Genomic DNA, 21,299 nt, shown 5'->3' with positions numbered 1-21,299 from the left:
TTGCTTTACCTAGTCTCAGTGTATTTTCATGCTAAAACATTTGTATTATTACTTATATTCGGTTATAACTTTTACTGAATAAAAGAATCTAGCTCATTTACAGCCCTGTGCTCTCAGACAGATGGTATTACATGAAAAGAGGCTGAAAAGGGTTTTTTATATTGAGTTGAGTTGAATTGACAATGATTGTTTGGTAAAAAAAAAGAAGTTTTTTTCACTTAAGTAAAAATCCTTATCTATTTCAAGTAATACAGACGTTCGCAGAAGAATCGCACACTTTTTAGCAAAGTAGAAAACATCTTGTGTTCGATAATAATGTATTTGCATATTTATAGATTTCATTGATTTGGATGGATTTTAAATTCTAAATTATTTAAAATGATAAACATAGTATCTTTAGTTACGGGCTAACTATAACAAGAAAAAATCAAAAGTAAAATTTAGTGGAAAAAACTTTGCCAACTAATATCTTGTCAGTTAAAAATTGCGATGTGGATCCTATACCTTGTTCAGTCTTACCCGGTGAAGATTTGTTCAACCAATATTTTATAGTGTTCGGCTACAATACTTTGTGCCTAACTGTTATATGAGAGGCAAAAGCAGGCTGTTGTAATGCGAAAAATCGAAATAAACAACATTAACTATGTACAGTCACCTCTGCGTGTTATCGTAGACGACGGACAAACACACAAATGTACATTTTGCTGCATGTTCCTCCTTCTGTGCAGCAGTGTATGCACACAGGAAGTTTTGTTCACACCTCACTGACTTAAGTTGGGCCCCAAGAACGTCATTAATGTTGTGTATCGTGATCTTTATCTTAACATTACACTCTGTACCAGCTGCAGAGCAAAGTCTGAGGTACGGTTATTACTGTTTTTCTGTACAACCTTTGTCTCTGAAAGCCTTCTGCCTTCTGCTTTGAACTGCCACGAGCTAAAAATGTCAAATGATTCTTAAAGTCATAGAAAGAGCTGATGACAAAACAGGCCCCTGAAACCTACTGAATCAAAAGAGATGATTAAAATTAGAAGAGAACACTTAAAGATCCCAGCCACAGGAAATTCATTTCCGCTAAACAACTCACTGCCTGCCTACCCATGTTTTTCTCATCGGTAAATTTCCCCACCTTAACCTGTTTCTTATCACCACCTTGAATCAGCGATGCTCTAACTTATTGTGGCCTACAAGTGTCGAAATGCTACATATGTGGGTTCATCTCGCAGAGTCTGGCTTTGATCTAAGATCTTTAGTGTTTTACCAGCAGGCTCAGGATTCAATAGTCACCTTTTCAGTAAACTGGTATTGATACTCATGGATGATAGCTGAATGCTGTTCATTGTACAGAAGGATTGAAATATAGTTTTTGAAGCAATGGCATAAACATTACAGGTCAAATGAAGGTACATTGTACATCTAATTTCCCTAATATTCACTAATATCGAGTGAAAGAAAATAACGGAACCATGCTTTCAGTTCAACAACCAATATAGGCTGGGACAAGGAATGAATCTTTGTGCATTTTTTTGAAGAATAAAGTTGCATTAGTATTTTCCTATTAGTTTACATTCAAAAGCGATCAGGATCAGGTTCCAACAATTTTTAGCACGTTAATTTCCATACATACAAACTATAATACCCTCAGGTAAACAGCTAAAGGAGCCTTTGCATTTAATGTTCTCTGCTATCGCGGCTTGTTCTTTAGCAAACAGTACCCTCCTGTGGTAAGACTGTGTGTGCACAAACTTTATAATAGAGACACAGCAGAAAGAACAAAAAAATACTTTAACACTATAAAGTTGTGTTTAAATTTTACTGACGTAGCAGCGGTGCATAGCAAAAGTGCTCTGCAGCGTTTCCCTTTTACGTGGCGTTTCTTAGAAAGCCTAACTGTGACTAATACTGAACAGTAAAAATCTACTGTACATGGAGTGGTTCTTATATAGCGCGTGTCTACTGTATTTGAGAACTCAAAGGACTTTATGCAACTCGCCTCATTCACCCATTCATACAAGTACTTTTTCTTTTTCTTTTTTTTTTTTACTATGTAAGTGCTCTCCGTCGCACATTCACACACATTTGTACTTCGATGGATGCGTCTTGCCCGAGGATGTTTGACATGCAGACTGGAGCAGCCGGGGATTGAACACCTGCTCTACCTCCTGAGATACAAACACCCCTGATGCTTCATCCTTTCTGTCTTTTTTTTTAATGTAATTTTTACCTTAAATAAAATGTGTTTGCGTGCCTGTTGGATTCGCACAGGTTAATTGACATCTGTCCCAAGCTGTTGTAGCCAGAGGTTAAAGCGAGTGTTGACGGGGGAAAACCCTAAGTTCAGACAGCAGTACAGTGGAGGGAACTGACTCACTTCAGTAGAGTTGACTCGACTCTCGTGACTAGAAATAAGTCACACTGTAATTTCTATTGCGAGTTCCTGTAGATTTGATTTCTTTGTGGAAAGGCTGTAATCAGCTGAGCTGTGTTGGTCTTGAGGTTCAATCTATAATCACATGTTACATGAGCCATCATGACTACTTGCAAGTCCACAGCCAGTGGGAGAAGGCAGACACTAAGAGAGCGTTACTAAAAAACATCGACACCTTAAATTTAAACTGGTGACTTGGACCCAAGTTCTTTTAAAATTGAGTGACATTGAAATAATTTTTATTTTAAAGCATTATGTATGTTAACTTCTATTTCAATGCTCATCAAGGCATAAAAAAAAAAAATTCATGTACAGAGAAGATTTTGAGAATGAGCGCATCCTGGATTCATTTTTTTATTTGAGGTGCTTTTTTGGAAGGGATGAAAGCTAAAAGATCGAAGTTGCTCTCAAGACACTTTTGTTTTCAATCAAATGTAAAATGTCCTGTTAAACCCACAAAAGAAAAGAAAAACTCCAACGCAATTTGGCACACAAGATTTATCAGCTAGTTTTTCTTTTCTAGTGCTATTACACCAGTATGAACTGAATATTTGTTTTACCACAAAGCCCACAATATTATCTAATATCTACTATCTATTATCTGAATCAATACTACATAAACACACACAATAGTATTAACAGACAATTTTTCTTTTTAAAAAGCAAAAGCTCTAGAGGGTTTAATTTAATTATATGAAAATTATAGTTGTTTTTTTTTAAAGGCTTATGTAATAACTACAACTTTACATGTGAGCTTTAAATTTCCATTTTATCAAATGTGTCTGCAAGCTAAAGACACATTTGCTATATTTTCAACTGACATTTTTATTCTCAGAGATGGAGAAAGATGTAAGACTGGAAAGAGAGAAGCAGTGGGTATACTGGGGCCTTTGGGGTGGACACCGAGTTATTACTAACATTAATAATTGAAATGTACACCATCTTAACATCTGTTTTCTGCATGCTGTTGTGACAAAGCACAGGCCGAACCTGAGTTCTGAGAATGCTGATATGCTCGCTTTGCTTCATTCCAGCCGACATACACTTACTCATACAATACCACACTTAAATACACAAACACATACCTTCGACTAACATAAAATAGCTTTCCAAGTAAACAATTTAAAAATATTTTAAGCTTTAATTTGGTTGCCTATCCAGGGTGTACCCTGTCTCGTGTCTCATGATAGCTTAAATAGGTTCCAACCCAACTAATCCTGGATTAGGGCTCGGGGATCCTGGTACTGATATCACATCCTAAATTGGTCTAGGGTTAAAGCGAATAACTTGGAGAGACTGTTTTGGGTGAGTTTGAAATTGTTTATTGCCAGATTGTTTTAAAGAAAGAATAAATGCCAAGCCTCACTTATTAAGAAAAAAAACTCACCGGCTAAACAATTTAAATAAAAGAATAATAGAAGATACACCTACACCTCAACTCCCTGTAACTCCAGGATAAACAGGAGAATTTCCTCCAATCAAACTTTCTCTATCATCCTAACAAAACCAATGAAAAAAAACTATCCATCGAGAGTAACAAGTAGGGATAGAAATCTTGATATTGATATTTGGATGTTGTATCAAGCTTATAAGGGGGCGATGTTTCAAAACACTGCTTTGAAATGTAGTTCAAAACGCCCACCTCACGTGACTGCGGCCAATCAAGGTCTTGGTGTGTTGCACCCCAGTTTCGATGAGTGGATTACTTGCTGCTTTTAGGTCGACTGACTGAGAACAGAACAACCTGATGACGCTGTAAACTCCCAAATAAAGCTCAAGGGTCATCGTCATCAGTAGCAACAGGATTGGCAGCAGAAGCCACAGAAAGAAGAGAATTAATGGAAACTTTTTGACAGCGTGGCTGGTGCAACCCACAGTACACTGTGTTCCAAGGGCACGTGATCTGCTTGTTCATTAGCAGGAACAATGTGTGGTATATCCACACCTTTGTAGCTTGGCAAAACAAAGTAAGAACAACAAGTACTAAATCAAAATCAAGTGTAAAAGATGCGGATGAACAATAATATTGAACCTCTGGTGACCACAAATGTATGAACTTCCACTGCAACCAATTCATTAGGTGACAATGAAGCACAAATGGAAGGGGCTATCCCAGCTGTGATACGGTGAAAGACAGGGTATATCCTGGAGAGGCTGCTGGTCTATTACATGGGAACGAAGAAAACATTCACCCTTAAAGCCAATCTAGAATTGCCACTTTAGCTAAAGTACCTGGAGAGAACTTGCATAACCACAGGGAGAACATACAATCTCCATACAAAAAGGCCTCAGTTGACTATTGGATTCAAACCCTCTTGTTGTCAGCAGCAGTGGAAACCACCATGCTGCCCTAAAGCAGGTTTAAAATTAAAATCAAGTTGCAGGTTAATACAAAGCATATATAGTTAAGCTATTGCACAACCAAAGGCTTGATTCTGTGCTAAGACAGAAAAACTCAATAAGATGTGATCAGAGGCAGTAAAAGTGCTTATTATGTTGTTGGGGCTGATTTATACCAGCTCGACCTGAATGTCAACACTGTCTCTGTTGACATATCAGACTATCAACACCAGACAAAAGTCTAACTGGGCGCATAGTCATGACTCAAAACTCATGTGTGTGTTTACTTTATGAAACTCAGTCTGCTGTGTTGGAATATTGAAGATAAGCATTAAAAAGGGGAGGGAAGTCTTTGTTATGTGGATTGTGATTAAAAAAAAAACACCCATAATATCCAGGAGGAAAACCAAAACGAAACATAAAAATATAAAGGCAAAATGCTGTGTAAATTTATGCTCTGTCACTTCTTCACCCTGCTGAGTGTGTTTAGGTCAGCGGTCTCCAACCTTTTTTGCGCCACGGACCGGTTTATGCCCGACAATATTTTCACGGACCGGCCTTTAAGGTGTCGCGGATAAATACAACAAAATAAAACTAGTACTGGTACTGAAAAAAAGAAGATTTATTCACAACACACGTGAAAAGACCCAGGAAAACCGAGTTAACGATAAAAACGATAACAAAATAACGCTGAAAACCGATAAAAACCCTGAAAACTATACATTTCACACCTGAGCCTCAACTCTCGCGGCCCGGTACCAAACGACTCACGGTCCGAGTGTGTGTGTGTGTGTGTGTGTGTGTGTGTGTGTGTGTGTGTGTGTGTGTGTCTGGTTGAGATTTTGACCAATGGGGTGAGGACTTTTAGTCTGGACCTGACTTCCTCAAAAAGCCATCAAAGGTTTTAGGGTTTTAGGATAGAATAACAATTATGCTGGATTCTGACTACATGATAATAGAATGCTGCTTTGGGTGAGGCAACCTAAATGTTATAGAGTGTGTCATAAAGGGCAAAGTAAAAACAGGGTTAAAGAATTAATGCTACAAATATATTTGTTTCTTCTGTGTGTTTGTATTTTAATTTGGAGCTTTGAGAAAGAAACATGTCATTTTGTTGCCTTTTCCCTCTGCTATGTTGAATGCATGTTTGAAATGAAAGACTAATTCTTAGTATGAATACATAGTACACTGTATAAAATCCTAAAACACAGTATATACAATATTTGTTCAAGTAGGCCCCCTAGTGGCCTGTGTTTGGTTAAGCCCTGCTCCTGATCTGCTGCCACCACATGTTGGATGTGGAATGTCATGTAACTTGTGTGGATGTGGTGTTTATTTATTTATTTATTTTTACAAAAGTTCAAAACAGTATAACATGCCAGTGAGCACAGATATCTGAATGCCAACAAATGCTATTCTGGAATATGCTTATTTTATAATTTGCATGTCTAGAGGAGAAAAAACCTCTGAATATCAAAACATCTGAAGAATGAATAAGAGTGGGAATGACAGGTAAGGAAGTGCCACACCTATGAGTCACACATACAGGGACAACAAAACAAGACCCAAAAAGAGAGTTAAAAAACAAACAGAAAGAGCAGGAGGCAATGGAGCTATTCATGAAGGGAAAAATGTGTATGCACTCAAGTACACATGTACTTTAATGTGTTTCTTGGGAAAAAAAACCCCTTAATCTTCTGTTCTTCTGATGTGCTCTTTTATAAACAGATTTATAAAGTTTATAAAGTCTGAGACATTGTGATAGTGATAGATATTTATTGACTATCACTTTGAAAAATACACCATTTCTAACTACTGGTGACTAGTATACAAGATCATTTGACCATGATAAAAAAAAACCCAGATTATTATATATCCCAACTTCCTAAATCATACATTTTTTTCAAATAAATAACAAAAGGATAGTCTTGAAAGTGTTTTAATATTTATTTTATTTATGTATTTATTTATTTGGGGACATTTGGCAGGGGTCCTGTGACGTCTGCCTTTTGCTGTTACATCACAACATTTTATATAAAGGTGTGATTCAAAAGCTATCTGTTATAGTGGAATTGATCTGTTTCACTGATGCATAAAAAAGCTGTTTGATGAGCTCTTTAGACTGTGCAAAATAGCTGTTACGCTCTCAGTGACTTCTGTCACTTGTGAGCAGAGTTTCTCTACATTAAAATGAGTAAAAACCTGCCTCCTGTCCACCATTACTGATGAGCGTCTTAGCAATAGGGGTGCTAGGCATTGAATCCAGAAAGGCCAAGGGTTTCAAAATTAATGCATTTGTGGACTGTTTTGCAATGAATCGGTAATGAAGAATACTTTTATTATAATGTTACATACTACTGCGCTGCCAATGCTAAAAGATGAGACACTACTGAACAGAAAATATGAGTGTACATTTAAGTTTCATGCTGTAAAAAATAACTATATAACAAAATAAATACATAACTACATAAAAAGAAAAATATCTTGAATAAAAAGTAAAATTTGTTCAAAGATTTATTTATGTTTAGTAATCTAGTAAAAGATTTAGAAATCCCTTGGTTCAACTCATTTTTATGTTTAATCTTTACATGTTATTTTCGTTTGTGCTCCAAATAAATTCACTAAATATATTAAAAAATTAATTATTGCCCCCCCTTTTTTTTCTTCTGTGGTCCCATTAAAAAACCGTGGCCCCACCCTGGTCCCCCTCGCAAATTTCTTCTTGAACCGCCAATGCATCTAAAGCTGGTTAAAGCTATCTGTAGAGAGTTTGGCGGCTGCTGCGATCTGATTGGTAAACCCTCGCACGTTGTGGGCGGGGTTAGTTTTTGGGCAACAAGCTGTACTGGTGCGATAGGAAGACAGACAGCATGTGCACGCGCTGATTTGGAAGTCATGAGCGTAAAAATCCACAGAGGCTCCTTCTAACCGAAGCGGACACGTCTGCTTGGCGGTAACGCTGATGTTAAACAGGGTCTAATAATGTTTTAGTCGATATCACCAACTTTCGACAACGTCGTGACTTTGGTTTTACTCGAACAAGGAGAAGCAGAAGAGAGAGAGGAAAAAAGAAAGCCGTGTCCTTTAATCCTTTAATGGGCTCGCGGCTCCTGACCATAATGAACCGGACAGGTGTGCTTGCAGGTTAATTAATTGCTACCTTTTGTTTTGAAGTAGCAGAAGGCGACGCAATGGAGAAGAAAGAGTTTGTGGTGTCTGAAAGCGGCGAGAGCCAGTCGTCGTCGGGCTCCCAAACCTTGTCTGAGGGGGAAGAAATGACGGCTGCTCTGGACATTAAAGTTTATGGTGATGGCGAAGACAGGCTCAGCTTGCACTTTGAAAATGTGAACGAGGTGGAGGACGGCAGAAATGTGGAATCTGACAAGGAGACCCCAGGAGATGGGGAAGAAGACGAAGAGGAAGGAGAGGAAGACGAAAAGGTAAACACAGTGATCTGCTAAACAAAACAAGGGTCGACTCAGACACGCAGAAAACCAAACGATTACCCGATTAATTAATTATAAGCACATAGAGACTAGATGGCAACTGTTTTGGTTACCGGTTATTCATTTAATTTTCAAAGCGAAAGCTAATACCAAAATAGTAACTGATTCCAGCTTCTCAAATGTGATACTTTCATTCTCGTTTTTGTTAGACATTCAAATAAAATGTCCGTAATAAAAGTTATTTCCATTGATATACACATCCAATTAATTGCCCCCTCATCCAGCAAGAAAGCAACCACTCCTGAGGAAGGTAAACTCATTACATTTGGTCCTACAGTCAAAATATTTGTGAACCAGTTGATCAGCTGTGCTTGAGCTGGGTTACACTCCGTCATGACGTCAGTGCAAAGTTAAACTATTATTCATGCTGTGTGCCCAGTTGTCTTCATCCACTCAATTTACAAGTTTTCAAGTCGAGATACATTCCTCAGCACATGCGCACTGCTCTGTTTTACTGCAGCTCCTGCCTTTTTCAGAGGCATAAATAGATCATCTGTAATTAAATGCCTGTCAGTCTTCCCCACTGCTTTGGAGGTGTTTTCTCAAACCTCAAAGACAAAGACTGTCTGGATGGACATTTGGACTGCATCCAGTCCAAATCTGCCCCTATTTTATAAACCAAAACAATGTTGGGTATGGCTTATATCCAAAACTTGAAAAAGTTATGTATTAAATGAAAGAGGGCAGGTTCATCGCAAAATGCAATGTGATTTTAGAGCAAATGTGTGTAAATTGTTTCATTGTTAGCTCTGTGACTATGCTGTAACGCTAACACACAAATGGCACAATCTGGGACTTGCTGTTGTGACCCCAAGTGGTGCTCATTCAGGAAACAGATGAGAAAAATGAGGAAGACAAAATACATGTATCAGCCTTTTAATTTATATAAGGCTTTACATGGATTCTTCTGCAGACTGGTTTAACTTGCTCCAGTACGCACAATGTAGCCTGGGTGTGTTTGACTATTGCAAGCTCCCGACTGACCCATAAACATTTTCCAAGTCATGATATCATGCAACATTACTTAGGGCTGTAGGTGTGGTTGACAAAAATGCCATAAGTCTCATTTTTGAGGCAGTAGGGAAATACAGAAAATTTGTGTAATGATTTGCATGTCTTACTTCACACGTTTTAACTCTCATATCTGTGTTGGAATCAGAATACAAACTGATTCCTGCACACCAATCAGATTCCTGATTTCTGTGTGTAATTATTTTCATTAATTATAATTTGCTGGTTTTTAAAATGGATAAATCAGTAATTGAAAGCATAACAGACTTTCCAACACACACGAGCCCAAAGACGATGCCCCTGGGTTGGTGTCATGTTTAGTAACAGTGATGCTCAGCTAATTTAGTTGGGGTGAAAAGCAGTTTGACAGTTCATTACCTCAATAGAGCTGAAGTGTTACAGACGAGGAGGCAGGCCTGAGATTGGTCTCTTATTTCACTTTAGCTTTACTGAACTTAAACCAAATGTAATCCATTTTTAAAAAGAAAAAAAGAATTTGCCTTAATTTTGCAAAAGAGTCACACAAAGCCTGTGCACATTTCTCCAGACTGCTTTCAAATGCCATTTTGAGGTTCATTTTAAACTGTTGACCTCTACTGTGCTGGCCACAGAAGAAACAATGTAATTTGACCTGGTATACTGAACTAAGCCAACGTGTTGCTGCCTGGAACTCCTCAAAGCAGGTCACATAACCTGTCAGTGCAGAGAAGCGTTCCAGTGGTATTACTGTAGGGTTAATCAAGAACCCTGACTAATGACCTTTTTTTGCCCCTGGGGGTTTAAAGAAGGAAAGTCTTCTGAGAACTCGTGTGACATGACTTCAGCAGGCTGAGCAGCTCAGTTACTGTTCGGTCTCCAGACTTACTACTGTTTCAAGTTCCAAAGATGGTATTAGGGCTGAACGATTATGGAAAATAATCTAATTGCGATTTTTTTGCCCCAATATTGCGATTGCGATGCGATATGCGATTATTTTTTAAGGTCTTTGTCTTCTGTATTATTAAACAAAGACAAGCAATACATCATATAGTATGGCCAATACTATATTACATTAATTTTAAACTGTTCTTTCCTGGAAGACAGACCTCTGTTATGATGACATGAGGTGATGCATGAAGTGATGACTGACATTTTTATTTAACTTCTTCAATCACAACAGTATATTTGAACATACACAATAGTTTATTTTTAGCTTACAAACATCTGAGCATAAAGTGCTGACAAGGAACCCTGGTGTAAACATTAAAATGAAAGTCAGTACAATGTGCAGATTGCAGAAATATACATAAACAAAATCAGTGGCTTTACCACACTCAGTTTTTCGACATCTGTGAACTACTAGACAGTCATTCAATTAAAAAATAATATTAAATAAATAAAACTAATAAATAAAAAAATACACACATCTTACTGATCTCTGCAGTCAGTAACATTACACATAAAGTGAAACATAATAGCAATTGTATAAACACACACACAAACACGCCTTTAAAGTTTAAAGGCGTGAAATTGGACGGTCTAGTTCTGATTAGTGTCACCGCTGTCTCGGTGGAGTTTAATAAACTCAGCCGTCTGCTTCTTGCTATCTAAAATATAACCAGACACTGGCGTAAATTCTCGACTGTCTCATACTTCTGTTTAATCAGTTTTCTGTTTGACGTTTAGTCAGCTGTGTGAAAACCAAGGAGGAACCCACCCGGGGGATTAATAAAGTTTTATTTTATCTAATCTAATAACTTTAATCTCAGCCAAACCGATTTACTCACGAACAAACAAAACACTGAAAAAAGCCCAACAATAACATTTTTAGGTTGTCTAAGTGACTTATATATTACGTTTAACCCGAGCAGCGAAACTCCGCGGTGATCTGAAAATGATGTGCCGGGAGTTGTGCCGTTCTCGGCCGCATCAGTAACCCTCGAGCTCCCGGCTAGCTGTCGAGCTGGTGGGTAGCAGACGCCTCTGAAAACGTCGAAGCACTTTTGCAAATATGGGATATCTTGATAAACCGAGCAGATATTTGATGTTTACACAGCTACTTTCTCGCCTGAAAATATTTTAAAAGTTTATTTTGTGACCCAGAAAGATTAGTATGAGTAATTTTAAAACTTAGTAGCGGCCGCCATTGTTGGAAACTGGAGTTTGGCTGGGCCGCGCTATGAATTCTGGGATATGGTAGTAATTTGGACAGCCTTCGGCGCGTCGCTGTGACGTAATCGGTCTACAAATGCGGCCTCAGGAGGATGCAGCCCATGAATTTGGACATGTCCAGAGTATAATCGCAGCCTTTGCGGTTAGAAAATTGCACTTGATCATGTCGCGATATTATCGCAAATGCGATATATCGTTCAGCCCTAGATGGTATGGCCATGTTTCATAGAGTAAGTTTCCACATTGATAGTATGATGCCTGTCTTCCTAAGATCTCTGTACAATTGCATAGTGCTTCGTTCCAGACGTCTAAATCTGTCCAGGGTTGTGGGCAGTGACAGAGAACGTTATCTACAGTCAGGACAAGATTATCCCACGCATAATTCTTCTCTTTTATGCACAAGACAACAGAAATGGATGAAAATGAGCAACATACAGTTCAGATTTATTAACAGAGTTTGGCTCAAGCTTGCTGTATGTAAACAGTTACTGGGAAAAGGTTAAGATTGGAAGTATTGCTACTGGTTGCACCCATAATTCACTGTCCAAACACTCTGTATGGATGTTTATAAAGCACTTGTATGTGTTTCATAGTTCTGCAGCATTCACTTGAGAGGCCAGCATGTTTATCAATGTATCTGGAGTATGCAGCTGTTAACATGACCTTTTTCAGTTTCCCATCAGTCTGATTTAGGGCTGCGAATAGCTGCTATTAATTAATCACTTCTTTCCTTGATTTTATTTATTATTTAATATTTTTGTTCTTGGGTGTTCCCAGAGTAGCTCTACATGATTCATATTTATCTGATATTGAGCCTTGGTCTAGTCCCTTACGTCGTCTTCTCTCTGAAACGAGTCTTTTTGTGAAGTCTCTTTTTTTAGTATGTTTTCCTTTTAAGGCCACCCTCGCTTTGAGCCAGTTGAGTTCGGATTGGTTGCCCCTCACTAACTAAAGATTTAAACAGCATGTGGGTTGGGCTTCTGTGCTCGTCCCTGGAGCCACGTTCCTGAGAAGACTCCATTATGGTTAATTACTCTTGCTATTACACAATAGTATAAATAGTAGTAGGTTCACTTCTACTGAGGAAGCAATCAAAATACTTAAATATGAATTTTATTTAACAAGTGTTAAAGCTTTGGAAAAAACAAACCCTAAATTTTAGACCATGGCCCAACATTCTGTGCTTCACTTGCTTTTAGAGGTGTTACAGATGACAGCTATCCAAAGCTACTGTCCACACAGTCTTGACTCACTGCTTCCTGAAGTATGAAATCTGTCAGCTTGTTAATCATTGTGTTTTCTTTGTCTTTATATATCCTGCTGCTTTTATGCCCTCTCATAATCATACATTCTGTTTCCTACTTTCTCATTTCTAACTATCCTGTTGGGTCAGCAGAATATGGATATTTCCAATTGTTCATTTTTTAATAGTGTTCTTCCCTGGCTGTTGTTGCCATAACAAATATCCTTTCTGCAGAAGGATACTAAATATTTCTTATCTTTAGAATTCATCCCCAACTCTGACACTTTTAATCAGTATTCCCCCTAGTATACGATGTGGATAGATTGCAGGGACTTGAGTCAATTAAGAAGAAAAATGACAACTTTTACTATTCTCCCCACATACTGAAGTTGGCACTTTCTGACTTCAATAAAGAAAATATTTCATTTTTAGTCATTAAACAATCCTTAAGTGACTGAAATGGTTTTTGTAAAAGAACATTTGATAATGTTTCATTAGGAAAGAGGGTGCACAGAGGATTGTTTGTGTCTGCAGCTCACTTTGGCAATCTGGACATTTATAGCAAGCTTCAGCTCATTGTTCACTAGGGATAGGAATTGAGAACTGATTTTGTAGAGAACCGGTTCCCAGTAGTCCAATTTCTTGGAATGATTAGTCTGTCTATCAATCCTGCTTACTGGTTTCAGTTGTACTTGCAATACAATCAGCTGATTTCAGTTTATGTGCCGGAGGAGGAAAATAGTGGCGGAGTCTGCAGCGTGGATATGAACATTTCCTTTTTTTTTTTATTACACCAAGGACAAGAGTGCAGTGATAAAATAGAAACTGCACCAGGAAAGAAACAGTTGCTCAACGGCTGCTTATACTGCTAACACAACTTTGGCTCTTTGCAAGGACCTGCACAGACAGCATCCTAACACTAAGCTAGCCAAGAACCCAGAGTGATGTTAAAGCTGAGTGACTGCAAACTGCAGCCCAACAGCCAGACGCTGAAGGCAAGGCAAGGCAAGTTTATTTGTATAGCACGATTCAACAACAAGGTGATTCAAAGTGCTTTACAGAGACATTAGAAACAAGAACAAATAAAAAGCATGATTTAAAATTGATTAAAACAAGCAAATAAACTAACTAACTAATTAACAAACAAACAAACAAACAACAGTATATAAAATCAAAACAGATAAAATCAGAACAGTAGATAAAATCAGTAGTTAAATGTAAGTTTTGAAATTTAAGCTTAAAGTGTGGATTTGGTGCTTTATTCAAATGCAGCTGAGAACAGGTGAGTCTTCAACCTGGATTTAAATAAACGGAGTGTTTCAGCTGATCTGAGGCTTTCTGGGAGTTCAACAGGTAACAAATTGATGAGGCTGTAGCCTCCGTTTCTACCTGTTTCTGCAGTAGAAAACAAAGAGGGGAATACCTCCCACATACACAAACATTTGATTATAATGTCTTTATATGCTGCTTAGTGATGGTGGTGACTCTTGACACGGAGCCGTGTCCATGAGTATATGTATTACCATGAATGGTGTAATGTATGGGGCAGTCAAATCATTTACAACTAGCTTGTTAGTCAGCTGTGAAAACAAACAGCTCGTTCTCAGCACTTCCCTATGGAGCAGTAAAGTCTGAATGAACTTTGTTCAGATGAGGACTAACCATGTGTTAGACTAAGCAAATTTCATCACCGAGACGATTAAACAGCTGTAAGGGTGGTGTTTTTATGTCAACATGTATCATGTATGACATGAAAAGATGTGTCTATTTGGCTATTTGCTTTTAAAGAAAAAAACAAAACAATTCTTTATGCAAATAATAAAAAATGCAGCCACTGAGACAAGTATGGAAATTGGTTTATTCTCACATCTTAGATACACTTTATAAATATTAGATAACCTTTCTGTCTGTTTAAACACACTTCATAGCCAAAGAATTTTTCTGCATACACTAGTGCTTCATGTGATATGCTTTCTACTACACCTCTGTCTACAAATGCAGTTTCCTCCACTGGCTTAGCCTTTAGTTTCATAGTTTGACTGTTTCAGCACTCAAATGAATTCATCAAAAGTCAGCTATTCTGATAAATGACTAATTATGAGTTTCAACACCACAGGGATAAGCTGCTTTTCTCTGATATGAGTTGACATTTTAGGAAGTGTTTTTCATAGTTTTCTGACTTTTATCAGCCACTTAATTAATCAAAAGGGTTCTATAAGGATTCTTTCTTGAATTATTACGCAGTTTTCTACTGGGGACGTGGCAGCACAGAGAGGGATAGGAAACAGATTGAAAGAGTGGTAAAGAGGGCGAGCTCTGTCCTGGCTAGTCCCATAGAGGAGGTGGGTGAAAGGAGGATTTCAGCCAAGCTTGTATCCATTATGGACAACACCTCTCACCCCCTTGGGCAGCTCCTTCAGTGGTAGACTGTTAAAGCCACAGTGTAGGACGGAGTGCTATCACAAGTCCTTCTTCCTGACAGCAGTTAGACTATACAATACCCACACAGAATAAATACTTCTTAAAATACTTTAAAGAAATACAGGCTATTATCACTCCCACTACACTTCATGTACATATAAAAATCTTGGTGTATTTTGCTGTATACAGTAATCATCTGTACATAGTATAGTTTTTGGCTTTTTTTGGTTTTTATACACTATTTTCATTTTTTTGGACAGCATGGTGGTTCAATGATGAGCACTGTTGCCTCACAGCAAGATTCCAACACCTGTGTGGAGTTTGTGTGTCCTGTTTGCGTGGGTTCTCTCCGGGTACTCTGGCTTCCTCCCACAGTCCAAAGATATGTAGTTAGTGGGGTCAGGTTAATTGGTAATTCTAATTTGCTCACAGGTGTGAATGTGAGTGAGAATGGTTGTCTGTCTCTCTTTGTTAGCCCTGCGACAGACTGGTGACCTGTCCAGGGTGCACCCTGCCTCTTACCCTGTTGTAGATTGTGCAATAGCAACTGACACTGCTTAGGGCTATAGCTGACTCTCAAAGCAATTCATTGTTTTATTTATATATTGATTTAAAAAAAAAATCCCACAATTTAGTGTCTGTCCTCATACTTGTTACCCTGCAGCAAGTATTTTTTTTAGACAGCCAGTGAGTTTCAAGGTTGCCCTTTTTACCTTATGAAACTAATGGAAACCAGCTGCTAACTGCAAATTGCGTTATTTCCTTGGCTTAACAGTTTTTTTCATGATGCGTGTAGTGAGTGAACTTTTAAAGTATTCTGCAGACAAGAACAGACAGGTAAAAATTAGTATGCAGTGTAGCTGGAGCTGGGTTGGGCTGTGCTGTGCTTGCTTAAGTAATGACTCAGCTGACACACACTGATGGCTTGGGTGCAGTAATTTTCAAGTTCTGCTTTGGATTGTGTAGTAGACACTTTAGGAAAGAAGTAGATGATCGTATGTGAAAAATTTGGATTCCTTAATAAAATTTAAATTGTCACGTTTTTGTATATGTTTCAAATTGAAATCTTAACTTTCAGCAGCTACGTCCACTTCCATCTCAACTTGCTGACACAATCCTTGTTTGTTTATTCTGTGAGGGCCTGTTCCTTGAAGTGAGGTCATCTGCTGCAGATTGCATCAGTGTTTGCTTGCGTATCAATATTTGCTTCAGATTCATGTTTAACTCCCTCTCTTTCTCTCACCAGCGAGTCTAACCCTCTAGTGTTTCCCTAAATAAGCAGTCATTCATTTAAGCAGGCAGCCAGTCAGGGTGATTAGACGGACATCCAGTGTCAGTGTATACTTTGAGTCTAAGAGGATTAACAGAATCTGGTTAAGACTCTTTTCCTCCTACGACAGGCTGTCTCTCTCTCTCTCTGGGATCCATCGGTGATTTTTGACTTTTCTTTCGTGCCCTTTCATGTCTTTTGCAGTTTAATCCGTATTCCATGTCTTTAAGTCTGTTGCTACCCAAACAAAATGTCGCTTGGTCGGAATTTACCTGTAAGTTTGTGTACATCGTCTGAGGGAAGCAAGGTAAGACACTGATTGGATTGGGAAGTATTCAAATGTATTCTTCTGTGTTTTTATTCTTGGTTTGTTAAATTATATGAATTTGATCCTATTCATTTGTTAAACAAACAAGCTTGTTTGAACCTTATCATTGTGGAATTTGTTTTTTTAACTCTACAGTATAGTAGATTTAGTTGTAAACACATCATTTTGTGTTATAACTTCATATTTGATGTTGATATAGTGTTTATATACAATTAATGAAGAGTATTTTATAGGAGTTTACAGTAGGCTGTAAATAAAATCCAAGTAAGAGTTAAACCTTATGTAACCAAACCAACTTTGAACTGCAAGCATATATTAAAGAGAGCCCTAGATAAGAGCAGGACTGATTGTCAAGGTGAAGTGTTAAGGTCAAATAAACACTAGCAAGGTCTGTTCCTCTTTCCTAAAAATATGCCTTTCTGCCTAAGTAGAAAAATAAATTCTTATCTGTAACATGATATGTTTGACAAAATTAAGCTGCTGCTGACTCTAGTTATCATCAAACACAACTCTGAAGACAGTACTTGTTCACTTGTCGTCTTATAGTATTTTTCTTGCCACAAAATCTCACATGGGCATAAGAGATTTACAGATGTTCCTGAGCCACAGGTATTGGATGCTGTGGTGGTAGATGGTCAGGAAGTACAGCAGGTCATCTCCTAATCAGAAAGTTCGTCGTTCAAGGCCTGGGTCCCCCACTATGTACACCAAAGTATCCTTGAGCAAGATAAAGAGATAGTGAATCCAGAGTTCCTCCCGATGCATTCATTGGAGTGTGAACATGCGTGATATGTGGGGCGATTGTGGCTCAAGAGTTGGGAGTTCGCCTTGTAATCGGAAGGTTGCCGGTTCGAGCCCGGCTTGGACAGTCTCGGTCGTTGTGTCCTTGGGCAAGACACTTCACCCGTTGCCTACTGGTGGTGGTCAGAGGGCCCGGTGGCGCCAGTGTCCGGCAGCCTCGCCTCCGTCAGTGCGCCCCAGGGTGGCTGTGGCTACAATGTAGCTGCCATCACCAGTGCGTGAATGGGTGGATGACTGGATATGTAAAGCGCTTTGGGGTCCTTAGGGACTAGTAAAGCGCTATATAAATACAGGCCATTTACCATTTATATGAAAGTGCTTTGAGTGCTCAAAGTCCACTAATGTTTTTCTAAGACACTCTCCAAGAAAATATGACTTCCTTGGTGGAAGTAATAATGCATGGTGTGATTCTTTACAGTGCTGAAGCGCTTCGTATCTTAACACAGATGCTTGTATGAAACTGGAGAAGGAAATTACTATACTGTGTTTTTCTAAGTTTAGATTTTGTCAACACAGGAAACTGAATTCCCATGTGTAAGCATACAAAGGTCAAACAATCTAAACCAAAGTTATATATTGTTCAGTGTAAAGTGTCCATTTCAAGTAACTGAAATATACATTTGGAAAAGTGTTTTGCATTTGAGCTGTGAAAATTTTAGGCACCGTTATTCTTTTGTGTAAACATCAACATCCTAAGAACAAAGACTGTGAGGGAAGAGAGTTTCAGGCCCGATTGGAATTTGGGAAGAGTTGAAGGCAGATGCTGGGTGATGAGGTCGGCCAGAACAGAGCTTGCTGTACTGCAGTTGACCCTGAGAAAGAAACGAACGAACATGTTCAGAGGTCCACTGAGTTCACTTCACAGAAATGTTTTGTATTAGCTACACACTATAATGAGACTATGTATTTGCTAAACTCTAGCAAAATTGACACCCTGAATTCCCCATCCGAACTCCTCTGGAAATAAAATGAGGTAATGTTACATTTGCTGAACATGCTGCTTGGTTCTTACCAAAATGATCATGTTGGTAATGGTTAAATTGAAAGAACATTTTAGAATGGCATGTTGGGTAAGCAGTCAGTCAAACAAACAAGGGTAACCTAATACCATGACTAATAAATGTTGTGACTAATGTTCTGAAATCTCCTGGATCATCATGCGATGAAGCCCTTTTTTGACAGGGGGCACACAGGTTTAAACTTTAATCTTTTAGTGCAGTTTTGCATATGTATCTATCAGTTGTACAACTGAGTGCCTTTCCACAGCATTCTCCTTAAAAACAAAGCTAACACAAGTCAGAAGGAGACTGAATTTTCAAGAGCCCGCCAACTTGCCATGCCACTAAGGTGTGCCCTTCAATGAAAACTCACAATTTGTGCACAATACCATCATAAGGGCCTGATGGTTATAATCACCACTTTTGAGGTGGATGGAGTCAACCTGTGAGGAGTGCATCAGACTATAAATATTTATATATCCTGAATCCCCCTCTAGGTGGGACCAGGATATGTAAATATTTATGTATCCTGGTCCCACTCTAGGTGGGCATAATGGGCATATTAATCTGTTCAGGTTGGGACTGTCATCATGCCTGTGAAGTTTGGTAAAGACTGGGGCAGATTTCTTTGAGTTAGAGCAATTTTGTGCTTATTTCGAAGCATCAAAATTCACCATGCCGCTGGGGTCATGCTCTTTGACAAAAACGTTTTCAAAGGAGCCTAAAGCCAACTCCTTAAGGGCTTCCTGGACAAATTAAGATTTTCAGCCACCTCAAAACAAACCCCAAAGTGTAAACCATGGCTTTTCCTGTACCCACTATGTAACGCTGTTGTCAAATATTGCAGTTAAAATGTGTTCAGGGGCGGAGCCTTATCACACGTGAGAACATTGGTCTGGATTTGACAATTTATGTGTGAATGAGAGCGATTATCGGGGATTAGACTTGCATTTAAACTACACTGACCAAAAATCAAAGTGTGTTGTATTTAGCCCACAATGTAAAATCAGTTTGATATTGCTGGTATAGATGTTAATAATTAATAATAGTAAAATTAATTTATGCTTTTGCCTAATAACTGTTTTAGTGGTGTGTACAGTACAGTCTCCACCTGAGCTCACCATCTTGGTGGCGCTCTGCCTTTTTGCTCTTCGTCTTGTTTGGGTAGATTTCCACATTAAACTCTGACATCATTGTTTCTGTTCTGCTTCTGTTCTGTTTTTTCTTAAAAAACTGGGGGCTTCATGGGCTTAATGTTGTAATATTTTTTTTATTTACACGTGGGCTCCTACATAAGTTTGTACTGCATATCTATTTTTAGGCTCAAATGTGGGTGAAATGCTCGTATGGTAAGCGCAACATTATAATAGAGTTCAAATGACTTGACTGGTTGTAGCCCTATCGGAGCTGAAGTCACTTCATTGTGTAAGATGACAAAATACCACCTGTGTTATCATGTTTATAATAAAACTGTATTAGAAGATGTAGATTGCGACTTCTAAAGCTGCCTTGTGTCATAGAGGCTCCAGCCATTTTCGGCAAAAGTTGTTTTTTTTGTTGATGAAAACTTACAGAATTGAAGGGGAAATTCTTTTTTGAGCTGTAACCATGTTCTGTGTGTGACTACAGCAAGTGAAAGGTGTTCTCAGTGGCTGCTGGATAGAAAACAATGGCAGAGAGAGCGCCTGGTAGAACACAGGATAGCACAAACTGAAAGGGGTAAAGTGTGTTGCCTCTTGATCTACTAGGTTTCTCTTCCTGTTTTACTGTAAATGTGTATTCAGGGTGTCTTAGTAACCAATGAAGACAGTAATAACAATTTGTTCCTACTTTTAAAGGGTTCCTTTCATCTAAGTGAAATGATAAACACGACTTCACCACAAAGCCTTCAAAGAGAATTAATGTCCTCCTTTGTGAATGTTTGCCAATTCTCCCTTTGTACAACTGATGCCTAACTTCAGTGTGGAAATCATCACTGAATCCACTTTGATAAGAGGGAACTATGCAAATTAGTGAAGAAGTTGATAAAATTAGTGGAAAAACATTAACACTGGTGTTTACGTGTTTGTACTTGTGTTTTCATAGCTACGCTTTGACGTCTAGTAATATACAAGTATGTGAACAACACAGTTTTTCTTGGCCTGGACTACTGGAAGATTCATTACTCCACCTCTGGGTTGGAGTTTTTGTTAGCACTCTTGCACCTTAGTCTTTATGTTTGTCAGTGTAATGTATGAAAGTCTTCCTACATTCTTTGTCATTTCTTTTTTAATGCTTGTGCACCTGTACAGAAAGGGTGTCCTTCCCACTTGCAGTGCCTTTAGTCTTTGTCGTGTTGTCCGGGAAAGGTTCATATCAGACCCAGAGGCTGTCCTGAATTTTAACTCTGTTTTCTGCACTGTCAGCCTGATTCACTGTTCAGTGAAACTGTTCCCTCTCAGCTGTGCACAGTTAATGCAAATGCTCATACTTTAATTTCTCTGCCAAGACAGCCATGTGTTTTTAGCACTGTTTGTAAGTCAGTATGGTTACACAGAAACCACCTGGCCAGATTTCATGAAATTTGAGAGGTGAAGTCAGGGCAAAGGAAGGAACCGTTATGCTTGTAATCATTTATTATACTGCAATTTAGAATTACAGTATGGCGCATTGGCCCTGGTAGAGGACTGAACTCTGATTGTTTTCTGTTACATTCTTTGACATCTGATCTGATTTTGTGTTCTTGGCTCATTGCTTTTCCTTATTGACCCTGAGTCTGTAATAACAACTTCATGTTAATTTGTTCTAACCTCACTTCTCACA

The 21,299-nt window shown here is 38.5% G+C and overlaps 1 protein-coding gene across 7 annotated transcripts in view; it reads left to right on the top strand.

Moving 5' to 3' along the window:
- Positions 1 to 7,585: 7,585 nt before the first annotated feature.
- The window catches only part of mast4 (microtubule associated serine/threonine kinase family member 4), a 95,234-nt gene continuing 81,520 nt past the window's right edge, over positions 7,586 to 21,299 (top strand). For 5 of the 7 annotated variants that reach the window (XM_026173203.1, XM_026173201.1, XM_026173200.1 and 2 more), the window contains exon 1: positions 7,587 to 8,208. In XM_026173203.1, the coding sequence (XP_026028988.1) occupies positions 7,960 to 8,208 (249 nt within the window). In that variant the 5' untranslated portion in view covers positions 7,587 to 7,959. Of the gene's footprint in view, positions 8,209 to 16,238; positions 16,678 to 21,299 lie in introns of those variants that run through there. The other 2 variants (XM_026173202.1, XM_026173204.1) reach the window with 2 other exon arrangements.

The sequence above is a fragment of the Astatotilapia calliptera genome, chromosome 7, assembly GCF_900246225.1.
Source record: "Astatotilapia calliptera chromosome 7, fAstCal1.2, whole genome shotgun sequence".
Taxonomy (NCBI): Eukaryota; Metazoa; Chordata; class Actinopteri; order Cichliformes; family Cichlidae; genus Astatotilapia; species Astatotilapia calliptera.
This window is presented reverse-complemented; position numbering and strand designations above follow the sequence as displayed.